This window comes from Siphateles boraxobius, unplaced genomic scaffold (genome assembly GCF_051911475.1).
Source record: "Siphateles boraxobius isolate OS27281-9 unplaced genomic scaffold, OSU_SipBor_1 16, whole genome shotgun sequence".
Classification (NCBI taxonomy): domain Eukaryota; kingdom Metazoa; phylum Chordata; class Actinopteri; order Cypriniformes; family Leuciscidae; genus Siphateles; species Siphateles boraxobius.
The window spans coordinates 10,793,688-10,806,750 of NW_027508766.1; the positions used below are offsets into that span (position 1 = coordinate 10,793,688).

At 37.8% G+C, this 13,063-nt stretch overlaps 1 protein-coding gene across 12 annotated transcripts in view; it reads right to left on the reverse strand.

Moving 5' to 3' along the window:
• Positions 1 to 11,411: 11,411 nt before the first annotated feature.
• The window catches only part of slc4a4a (solute carrier family 4 member 4a), a 67,637-nt gene continuing 65,985 nt past the window's right edge, over positions 11,412 to 13,063 (reverse strand). For all 12 annotated transcript variants that reach the window (XM_077231573.1, XM_077231574.1, XM_077231570.1 and 9 more), the window contains one exon: positions 11,412 to 12,986. Coding sequence is in view for 4 of the 12 variants with exons in the window: in XM_077231565.1 (XP_077087680.1) it covers positions 12,881 to 12,986 (106 nt within the window). In the remaining 8 variants the exon portion in view is untranslated. The remainder of the gene's footprint in view (positions 12,987 to 13,063) is intronic.

The following is a 13,063-nucleotide window of genomic DNA, read 5'->3' on the forward strand; positions in this document are numbered from 1 at the left end:
ATAAGTCCTAATCATAAATACAGTTCATGTTCACAACAACAGTTTAAATAAATAAAAGAATGATTTAAACTTTGTTTTACTTCTGTTGTAATGATTTAGATTAAATATGCCATTCTGATTAAACACTTAAATTACATGAAATCATTACTGAGAAGTTACAACATTTTTTATAATCAATTAATAGAAATATTTGTGGATGCATTTCTTTCGAACACTTTTCCTCTGGCATGCTGCGTTTTAATGTTTTAACTACAGAGATAATTGCTTATCATGATAATAGCAGGTTGTCTGAAAAATAGTTTCGGAAAAATAATGCACAACGAGGTCTATCTGTTTCCATTAAAAACATAAATCAATTAAAAATACTCTTTGGCCAGTGGAAAAGATTGAGAAAAACTTTCTCCGAAATGTATTTTACACTATTTGATTTATTTATTCAAAAATAGGAAAGGATAGGCTACTAAATGATTTTTATTAATGTAACTAATGTGACAGCACATCTGCATTTTATCACGTGGATGAATAATCATATGCAAATGATATGTAGATGAGGATATGCATAGTAAAACTAGGCGTTGTAAGCTCCATATATGGTTGTTTCGGGGAAGAGACGCATGTGCGCACAATCTTCCACTAACTGGGATTTATAAAGTGAATTCTGTTCTGTGCAGGTTCTGGCGTACGCACGGTTTATAATTCTGAATATATATTTTTTTTGCGTACGCCATTTTTGGCTTTCTGGCACACGTACACTTTTCGTAAGGATCCTACGCACAGTTTTATAAATGAGCCCCCTGGAGCCGGCAGATATACGCCTCTGGCAGTTTTACGCCCCTGTTGTCCCTGATGCGCCCAGTAGGTGGATATACTGCGAAATAACATAATTAAATCGACTCTTACATATTAATAACCCATCCATAGATTTTTGTTTTTTGTTCATTTAAATATAAACGTTACAGTGTAGATCTGCACGGATTAAAATGGCTGTAGATATTCAGTTGGGCGTCACTCTCTTCACTCAGTCTACAGAAGACTATGTGTTTTTGTGAATTAAAAAATTAAAAATACACAGTTGGATCAACTATGTTATGACAAGTATATGGCCTACTGCAGTTATAGGCCTATTCACCGTAGGTTTTTTTATGGAAGACTGAGTGAAATATGTTGTTGTGAATTTATAGTTACATTTAGATATTAACCAAATATATCCCATTAGACATACCGTGTAATCATAATGGATCCTTGATTAGCTGTAGTACTAATCTCTATTGGTCGTCATTCAGCTACAAAACAGTGTCCTACACAGCATTTTATGAAGACAAACACAAGCTATCCCTTTTCTAAAATTCCAAGGGCCATTTAAAAGAAAGACACAATATTGTTGTTCACAATATTTTTTATTAACACCATTTATGAATTATGATGACTCCCCTATGGTTTGCCCCTCTTCTTTATTTTTTTAAAAGGACATCCATGGTGATTTTATCGTGTGTGTGTGTGTGTGTGTGTGTGTGTGTGTGTGTGTGTGTGTGTGTGTGTGTGTGTGTGTGTGTGTGTGTGTGTGTGTGTGTGTGTGTGTGTGTGTGTGTGTGTGTGTGTGTGTGTGTGTGTGTGTGTGTGTGCAGAATTTATGTCAGGTGTGTGGATTGCATCAATTTGCTCCTGATCTTCAAAGTACAACGGCACAAGCACTTGTTGGTGGAACAATAGTGAAAAAAGTGTCAAGCCACTTTGATTTCTTTTGGCCACCAATAATGGACTGTGCAGAGAAATTTCAAAATGACATTAAAACCATGTCCATGTATGTCTCTGTAAGTTGTTTATTTTGTAAGTCATAAAAAAAGATGGGTGTTTATAAGTTTAGAGAGAGATTTTCATTTTCTTATAGCTAAAGCAAACACACACCTTTATGAGATGAAAGTTAAAAAGAATTTGGTAAAGACAGAGTATGATAAAACCAACATTAAGTGCAAATACCCTACATTTTAGTCCAGACCAGTAAGATATTTTAAGAAATGATGTTGGAAATAATCAAAATATTTGAGTGAGTGTGCAGTTCAACTCTTTACTTAGACAGAGATTTACATACATGCATACATATATGCCTATTATAAATGTGTCTTTTGTGTGTTCACACCATAGACTAAAAAGACAAGTTCATATATTTCCAATATCTACTGTAATGTTGCCCCAGAGACCATGTGGAGTATGTTTTAATGCAAGGAGAAAACAGGGTGTTACCAGAAGAGGCCATCACACGCAAGCTAAAGACAGGCAACAAAAGAAAATTAAAAAGAAAATGAATTTTAAAGTGAGTAGAGAAGACATGGGGCAGCTAAACCCACACGTGGTTAGCTAAGTTTAAGCCAGATAGAACATAAACCTGACCGTCAAGAACTTTTTGTCTCTCGAAATAAATTATAGACCCATCCATTGATAAAGAAATGAATTGATATCTACCTACCAAGCTAATCATTCATAGATAATAAATGTTGCATCATTGCTAAACAACAATAACTTTAGCAGATTATTTAACACACAAATGACAGAATCTATCATTTTTTGTCAGATTTTCATTCTAACGAAAAAAATCTTGATTATACGGTATTATTACTTTGTCTTCTGGGCAAGATTCATCTTCATGAAGACAGAACCATTCTATGATCCTGATTTAAGAATATTCTCCTCTGATATAAAGTCCCTTTTTCGTCATTCGAACCCAGGTGCGCACCAAAAGTGCTAGTGTGAAAGCGCCCTTAAAGGGCACCTGAAAAACATACTGCCCTACAAAGCAAAAAGGCAGTAACTGCATTTTTGGTCAAAAATGAGTTATTATCATTTTAATGACATTCAAGGCATCCTTTGTTATGTGACAAAACATCTTATCTCAAATGTGTGTTGTTTTGGAGAAAAATGGTAGTCGTTTCTACAGTAACTGCAAAAAGCCCTAGTGAAACAAAGCAAGAATACAGTAACATCCATTACTGTATTCTTGTTATGTTTTACCTAACAAAAAATAACCGTGTTGCTGCGCAGTGTAGTTACTGTTGCCATGGTGAAAACACAGCTGATTTCGCGGCATCCTCACGGGACGGTTTTAACATTTTTACCCTTCTAACTTCACACAAATTTTGTCTGAGATGGCACAAAGCCGGGGAAAGAAGATGGTCGAACTGGCGTTGAAAAGAAAATACCCGGAGAATGGTAAGTAAGAGTGACAGATTAAACATTTAGAGGCTAGGCTATCACAATATAAACTCCTGTCAGCCGCCAGGGCGGGACTTCCTCTCAGAGGTCCATTCAGATAGCATTATGCTAATTGACAGGCGATGTTTTAAATAGCTTTGCTAACCTGCCCCTGATCCTCCCTGCTTCGAGCTGTAACTTTATTCTCTGTAACTTCACATCATCGCCGATGCCATGTCATCATTTTGTTGTTCATGTCACAAAGTTATAATCCAACCTGCGGTGAAAAAATATTCAATAACTAGAAAAGCACTCGGAGAGCACTAACCTCTGTCAAGGTAGCCTAATAGGTCACTGAGGCAATTCCAAATGTCCCGTGTTCCGGATCACCACCAAAATGTAGTAATCTGTTCCTTGTCCTAATACCCATGTTGTCCGAAAATGTCATCCAAATTCGTACAGTACTTTTCGAGTTATCTTACTAACGAACAGACAAACATACACAGCACCAAAAGATAACCTTTGGGCGGAGGTAAAACTTCTTAAGGCATCAGGCTATCCCATAACATCCAAGCAGTCAGCGTGATCTTCTTCGCTCTTATTAGCCTACATGAACGGCGTCTTCTTTTTTCATAGGCTAATCATTCACAGCGTTGTTGTCCAGCAGGAGAATATATGTGTCCATAAACACAGCTATCGGTGTAACAGTTATTCTTTAACGTGACAGGTGTCTGTTCAACTTAAAACACACTCTCTTCGCGGCCGCTGTTTGAAGACTATGTCCGCTGTTTAGATAAGTTAGCAAGTTGTGAGCAAAACTGACATCTTTCTCTTTACTGTTGTAAGCATCCATGCTTTCAACAAAAACAAACTTCTGCAGACAGAGCGAGCCGGCAGGTATTTACACCCCCCCTTAGCGCTAAGGCTCAAACACATTGGTTCCTGTTCCTAAGCATTTATTTATTGCACGGTTTCTTCTTCAGAATATAAAATTATATATTTAATTTGGATTCCCCTTAATTATATTAACCTATGAAAATGTTGTCCCTCTGCATGAAAGCAAGCTTCTATGTTTTATCCTATTATAGGCCTAATGTAACTTATGAAGCCAGGCTGCTTTTTGTGTGTTGGCTTTTCTTTCTTCATTTTCATTAAGGGTGCAAAATTATTAATTTATTGTGTTAGCCTAATTCATCCATTATTTTGTCATGGACCTAATTTAAGTTATTTCCTGTACAATGAAATATTATGATATACAGACATCAATACATATATTGATCAGAGTGAAGATGCTGTCCTGTAGGTCCATATAATAATAATAATAATAATAATAATAATAATAACAATTTGTTGCAGTACACAGACAGACAGACAGACAGACAGACAGACAGACACAGACAGATGTGGATTTACATTCATGCCACTAATTTTCTCTCTTTTTCATTTAAGATACACATGTTGATATTCCATCAAAGAGGCAGAAAGTCCTGCCCCCCACTGAAGAAATGGAGTGGACCATCCTGGACACTTTGGATACCACCAGCGTGGACAGCTTATTCGATGACATTACAGACCTAGATTATGTCCCAACCCCTACGATGACACTGACTGAAGTGGAACTTGGAGACCCAGGGGAACAAGTTCAAGAGCCAGAGCCCCAGCCAGAGCCACAGCCAGGGCCCCAGCCAGAGCCACAGCCAGAGCCACAGCCAGAGCCCCAGCCAGAGCCCCAGCCAGAGCCACAGCCAGAGCCACAGCCAGAGCCCCAGCCAGAGCCCCAGCCAGAACCCCAGCCAGAGCCCCAGCCAGAGCCACAACCAGGGCCCCAGGCAGAGCCCCAGCCAGAGCCACAGCCAGGGTCACAGCCTGATGTGGAATCAAGTCGACCACCAATGAGAGGGCCATGTGGTGCCAAATGTCGAAAAAGGTGTACAGACCAAATTTCAGAGGAAAGACGGAGGGAGATATGGAGTCAATACTGGGAGATGACCTACACAGAAAGACGATCATGGATGTTTTACTCAGTTACCCCAATGCCAACCAAAAGAACAACAACCGGCCTAGAAAGTCGCCGTGGCCGCTCATTCATCTACCGGCTGCAAAACCAGAAAGGAGAGCCAAGACAGGTCTGCAAAATGTTTTTCCTGTCATCATTGGGCTATCACCCAAAAAATGACAGTCTAGTCATTTCCATGATGGGGAAGTTGAACACCAGGCCACTGGTTCCATCCAAGGACCAGAGAGGAAGACAGGCTGCAGTCAACAAGATGGACGTGAAGACCCTTGATGACCATATTGAGTCCTTCCATCCCTGTGTGAGCCATTACAGACGGGAGCATGCCCCGAATCGACGGTACCTGCCAAGTGACATCACAATAAAGATGATGCATTCAGATTACCTGGATAAAGGAAACGCCTGCTCCTATGAAGCATACAGGAAGATGGTAAAAGACAAAAAAATCAGCTTTGCCAAACTTGGGGAGGAGCAATGTGAGGACTGTTTGGAACATGCTGAACATGCGAACTGCCACGCAGGGGAGACTGAAAGCTCAGATTGCCTAGAGTGCCTAAGGTGGAACAAACATAAGCAGTCTGCCCTAGAGAGCCGCCAAAGCTACCAGGCAGATGCAGAGAGGGACTGGCCGGACATGACATCAGTTCGGAGCGTGGACCTCCAGAAGGTGATAATGCTGCCACGCATGCCAGGAGTCAAGTCAGCAGTATTTACTCGTCGCATCGTGGCATACCACAAAACATTTGCCTCAGTGGGGAAAAAAACTAACAAAAAAAACACCATCTCTGTATTGTGGTACGAGGGAATGGCTGGGCGAAGTGCAGCGGAAATTACATCAGCATACACAACTGCACTGGAGAAGGAGCGGGATGTACGGCACACCATATTCTGGGTGGACAACTGCAGTGCACAGAATAAGAACTGGTGCCATCTATCCTCACTTGTCACTCTTGTGAACAGTGACACCATTTCACAGGAGGACATCACACTAAAGTTTTTTGAGAGGGGACACACGTTCATGAGCGCAGACAGTTTCCACCATGGTGTCGAGCAGCAAATGAGGAGCCGTCCAGGTGGTGTGGTCTACGACTTCGAGGACTTTGTGAGTGTTGTGGCAAGCTCCAACTCCAGAAAGGTGGATGTTGTCAAATTGGAGAATGCCAATGTGCTAGATTGGAGGGATGGCCACTCCACCGCCAAGGTCAAGAAAGCGCAAGCACCAAAGCTTAGGGAGATGGCGGAGATTCAGGTGCGGCGTGGCTCCAAGAGCCTCTTTTACAAACTGTCCCATACGGATAATGAATTTATGGAATTGGACTTCCTCATGAAGAAATTCTCGCTGAAGGTGCCCAATCTTTTGCGACCACAGAATAGAGGGGTTGAGGAGGTCAAGAAGAGAGACACCATCTGTAATCTTTGTCCTCTCATGCCACCAAACAGGAGGGTGTTCTGGTATTCCCTGCCTGTGAGCAATGTTGTGGAGGATGAGGAGTAATAACCATATGAAATGTGTTCATAAATTATTTTCATTATTATTATTATTATTATTATTATTATCATTATTTTTTTATTTATTTATTTATATATATATATATTTGTAATCTACAATCTATTATTAAATGTATGTTTAAAAATTTGAAATATCTGTCTCATGTATTCATTTCATTCCGTACTTTGTGTTTATAAACCTACTGAAACAGATACTGCACCTTTTAAAATCATCAACTTGTTTATCTTAGTTATCATAAGAGTTTGAAAAGCCTTAGAAACACTTTGGCAAAATGTTTTTGCTTTGCTCTGTTGAATTGGAGTTTAACTTGCCTATTATTGCTCCAAAGAAAAGTTGTTTTGCAGTGCTTTAACATTAATGTGATTTGTAGGTATAGCAGATACTACATTACAGATACAGAAACACCCCCAGACACACATTAATCTAATACTCACACATAATAATGTGGTCCTATTCAAAATAAATTGTCCCCATTTGGGCCTTGATACAGCTTAGCAATGTGAGACTTTAAGCAGCCGTTTTAGCACCAGAACAGCTTCCGGGTGGAAAATATTGACCTAAAATGGTCAAATTAGTTTGGGTTTGGTATATCCATGTTCAGAAAAACAAATGGTTCCAATTGTTTCAAATACAGTGTATCTAACACACCCAGAGCCCAAGTTGTGGCAAAATAGTTTTTGGAGAATCTGTAGTTACTGCCTTTTTCCTTGGTATTGTGCCACGTTTTTTGTTAAGTAATACAAAGCAAGAATACAGTAACTGCAAAATAGGGGTAAAATATCAAATTAAATATGAGGATTGATATGTACAAAGAATAAGCTAATATAAAGTAACAAAACAGCCACATGTCCAATAATCTACCTACAACTACTTAGGCTGGATAACAGGATAACTTTAAAGTCATTTTTCTCAGTTCTGCACTGTGCGTAGTTACTGCCTTTTTGCTTTGTAGGGCAGCATAGTCCAGTCATTTTATGAAAAAAGGTTGAACAAATTGCAACAGAAGGAAACTCAACTGATTTTGTGTCCTCATATGTCCTGAGTAAGGGGGAAAAAAAGCCCAGAAGAATCCCATTAGGGGAAAGTTTCGAAAAAGACCCAAATATAGTCTATTCATTCGCCTATTCATTATCTTTCTCACGTGAATAGGGTAAACATTTTAACCTTTAAATATCATGATGAAAATTACTGAGTTGATTACTTACATCAAGACAAACAAAAAATGTATTACAAGTTTTTTGAAATTGTTTGTTAACATGGACAAACGGTGCATAATCTAATTACATATGTGGTAATTTGCATAAATACCACAACAAATCTAAACATTGGGTATAGCAGGTGAAAATGTCTTGTTGAATCTTGTTGAAAGTAAAAGACTTAATGTTAAGGTCTGAATGGAACACATTTAGGCTACTCATGAACATTTATATAAATAGAGGCAGGAAGAAGTACTTCAGAAACCAGCCTTTATTAATTATTATTAGATGGGGTTTGGGGCTGGGTCCGTGGGAATGTTTATGGGGGATAAATCTGAGGGAAGAACAGGAGACATACAAGGACTCGGAGAATGCAGAAGACAAAAGATAGGTAAAATAAAAAGTGTCTGGATCAAAAAATCTAGTTACGTACATAATGCACTCAATGCCCAAACCCCATCTCTGCAATAATAATTAATAAAGGCTGGTTTCTGAAGTACTTCTTCCTACCTCTATGTATATTAATGTTCATGGGTAGCCTCAATGTATTCCATTCAGACCTTAACATTAAGTCTTTTACTGTTATATGTCAACAAGATTCAACAAAACATTTTCACCTGCTATACCCAATGTTTAGATTTGTTGTGGTGTTTATGCAAATTAGCACATATGTAATTAGATTATGCACCGTTTGTCTATGTTAACAAACAATTAAAAAAAACTTGTAATATTTTTTGTTTGTCTTGATGTAAGTAATCAACTCAGTAATTTTCATGGTGATATTTAAAGGTTAACATTTTTACCCTATTCACGTGAGAAAAATAATGAATAGGCGAATGTATAGGCTATATTTGGGTCTTTTTCAAAACTTTCCCCTAATGGGATTCTTCTGCGTTTTTTTTTCCTTACTCAGGACATATGAGGATACAACATCAGTTGAGTTTGCTTCTGTTGCAATTTGATCAAGGTTGACCCCCATTTTGGCTTAAAATGACTGGACTAACACGTCTTCAGCTCTTTGGTCTTCAGGAAGCCGCTTTGTTTGAAGTTTGTGCATGTGAAATGTGGGTTTGTAAAGAAATCAAGCAGTAAGGAAAGAAAGTGTGGGTTTAGAGAATGTATCTCGCCCTGTTCTGTGTTGAATTACGAGCAATTTTACAAACAAAATGTGTGTCATCTGTCTTGGAGCGGAGCATGCATGGTCAGCTCTTGAGGGAGCTGGCTGTGTTCACTTTGATCGTTTCACAGTGAAGAAGCTTCACTGTCATTTGGCTCTCTGTAAAGGAGATGTTCATTGCGGGTCATAAATGCTCCCCCTCTGTGAAACGACTCTCACCGGCTATCTCTCCCCTTGAGCGGCTCCCACCTTGCCCTCTAAGCCCTTTCAAACCACATCTCAGCTCAAAGGCAAGGCGAATTATTCGTGCTAGTCCACTGGTGTTTTACGCAACATTGCAGTGATGCAAATGTTCCAGGACGATTTATTAAAAGACGTTCCTGGTAATAAAAGGAGAGTGGGCAATATCACCACTCACATCCCACTTCCTCAATGGTCGACTTTACCAATACTGGAAGTACAGAGGTAGAAGCAATGTGCTACCTCTATAATCACATATAAATGGGCTGTTACAGAAGAGTAAAACTCGCATCCCACTTCCTCATCTGCCATGGCCAATACATGAAGTATGGACAGTAATATTGCACTTTCACTTATGATGATGAGAAGGAAGGGGCTGTTCACAGAGTTGAAGCAGTGTTCATGACCTCGGATATATATATATATATATATATATATATATATATATATATATATTGCGTTAATGTGCTTTCCTTTGCAATCACATATGAATTGGATGTACAAAAGATGGAAATGGGCATTACTGCCACTTATTTCTGCTGTTTTGTCTCAATCCCTCACCTGTTGCCTCTCCAGCTTGGACCTGCAGGTGACAGTGCGGACATAATGGTGGAACTATTTTAACACGTTGGTAACGGTTTGTGAGGAGTAATGGAATGACAGACAATTAAAAAAGTGGACATCCTCGCCATTCGCGGACAGATCTCCTGAAGGTTTTATATTTCTCTTTGAGGCACTTGGGGGTAGAGCAGACAGTTGAGAGAAAGCACTGCTCTCTCCTGATGTCTCTTCTAGTCCTTAAAGACAGGCCGCTTAATTATATGCTCCCTTCGATTTAGGTGGCCCATTAGAGCTTTTGGCCAAGGGGTTTTTATGGTTGGATAAGCAGTAGGCCTACTTTAATTTCACACTTAATTTCACAGCACAGTGAGCAGGCATTTGTTCAGTATGCCACAGTGGGTTATACCATTAAACACTATAACGCAGTATCGAAGTTCCACTTCAACTGGGAATGTCTTAGGTTACTTATGAAACTCAGCTCCCTGAGAAGGAGATGCTATGTCTTGTTGCCACTTCAGACAATCTGGAGCTGATGAGGTGTTCTTCAGACTCTTGTGGGCGCCCCTGTGACATCATCTGTCTGCCGTAGCCAATCCAAATTGGCGTGTTTTCACATCGGTTCACACGGAGTCTTCACATAGTGTCAAGACCATGATGCAGCGTCTCATTGCCCTTCTCAGGGAACTGGGTTACATGCGTAACCTTTTCTCCTATACTAAATTGAAAAGTAACTGGCAAACATCTAATTAGTTTGCACTCTGTTGTCATGAGTAGCCTGACAGTCTTACTGGCGTAGGAGGGTTTTGATGTCACATTATGCACTAATAATGCTAATGATTTTGAAAGGCTTGGAAAGTGATATTAGTTCAAATGAGCATTAGGGGAAACATTTTTGTGACTAAAGTTTAAAATGGAATTATTATATTTATTTATTCAATTAATTAATCTTCATTTCTCTTTCTCTTCTCTCCAACACCCTTCATCCTTTGCAAAAAAGCAATTTTATGAAATTCAACATTCACTAAATTAGATGTTTAAGTGTGTGCCATGGGACCTCCCACTACTCTGCAATGTTAACTCTGAACCCTAGATGGTGACATTGTGTCATATTCAGTGTGAACAGCTCAGGCAAGTAATTATCAGGTTGACAGTTAGACAAGATTGTTATAATGCAAGATTGTAAATTGCATGACCTTTTTGCACACCCTATGCCTGACCATATGATATGTTTAACATTGAACATGAATTAAGGGAAATGGTATAAATCAATATTATTTGTAAATGTTCTAAAAAAAAATCAAGCAGGGCTATAAACAAAATTGTTTTGGTCTGCAAATTTACTACAAATATAGATATACAATAAATTGTCATTTTATTGGATATTGATGAAGCAGCATAAGTTTGATTAAAATGGGTTTGATAATCTAGTGTATGAATAGGGGCAACTGATATCAAACTTGTTCACATATGCAAATGCTTTTTTTTTGTAAAATTTAAATAAATGGTTTTGACATTTTATGTACCCTATGTAGCAGGAAAAAGCAAAAATATAAAAACAATGCACAAAAAAGAAATAAGACAATTTAATAAATTCTCTTCATTTTAATATTCATTTCCTTTGAAAAATATATTCTAAAATAATTTCAGCTGTTTTGTTCTAAAAAGTCACAAAACTTGATTAAAAAATGTATCAGTTACACACACTACAATTAATATTTAGCATTGCTTAAAACGTTCAAGAATTTCCCCAGACATGCTTTCACAATAATTTTGTGTTTTTTATGTACCCCCAAAAATATATAAGTTAAAAATCTTATACTTACAAGGTTAAAAGAAGTTGATTTTGAAATGACTATCTGTAAGATCTATTGATTTTTTTTGTATGTTTTTTTGAAAGAAAGAGGAAAAGTGATGGAAAGATGAGAGAATAATGACAAATTAGCAGGAATTAATATAGTATTTTGGGTTCTTGAAGAAACAAGGCTCAAGGAAAACGTGTTTCAGACATGCACTGTATGACATATTTCCCTGTCCTCTGAAAATCTTCATTCAAATGCATATACCACTTTGTTGACATTTTGTGACTTATTTTAACAAATGACACAATAAGACATTTAAATGCTAGACATCATGTAAATAGTGCACAAATAATAATAATAAAACATCTTAAACATAAAGGATTTTCATGTATTATTGCAATTCAGGTTTAAGCCACTTAGTTAAATAATTTGCAGGATGACAGAGTACATGTAGGTTTACACATGTAGACTTTTTATGGTTTCCAAAACCAGGTGAGGAAGCAAATGTCTAACCAGACTTGAAAATCAAAATTAATTAGGCTTTCTTAATTAATCAAGCTTATTAGAAAATGTTTGGATAATTAGGCATAAACATCGTCTGTTAAAGGAAACAAATCAAATTTAATACCACCTTATATTAAATGAAACTATGAAAAACAGCTGGTTCAGTGGCAATCAATAACAATAATCATCAATTAAAAGTTAAATCAACAGTTAAATATTATAATATATTATGTCACAGTTGTTCGATCTCATCATAACAGAAATCATTTGCTGAATAGTTTGCTCAAGATATACACTAAAAAAGATCAACATTAAAATCTCATGCTGTGCAAATAAAAAAAAAATGGAAAAGTAGTTTGTTTACATAATGCCTACCATGCAAAACAGAGGTAGAGCAGCACAAAATAAAAGGAAAATAGTGGCATGGTAAGTGAATTTGGTGGAAAGATTCATATTGTATTGGATGAATAATGGAGGAAGTAGTTCTGGAACTGTGGGAAACAGCTACAGCATTTCTCTACAGCTCAGCACATAAGTGAAACAATGAACTGAATTGCATAGTAGTTTAGGGATTACAATTTGCAAACCATAATGATTAAGTGAGTGAAAGACAAGTGTTCCTCAAGCCGTTCTTAAGTCTTCACAGAAAGGATCCGTGATGGGGAAGAGTTTTTACAAAATATCCCATGGTAAATGGCTTTCAGCAAATTGGATACGCTTAATAAAATCTATGCTGCAGATTGGCTGGAGGAGTTATATGGACGTCTCGGACCCTCGACTTCTCCAGTAGAAGGCATTGCTGTCATCAGGATCCATGTCTATTTTAATCTGAGGCACATTTAATGGCAGTCTCTCTGAACTGAAAAATACAGTTGAGTACAGTCAGCTTCCTAATAGGTATTCAAATGATTTCCCAGTAACTACCAATCATTTCTT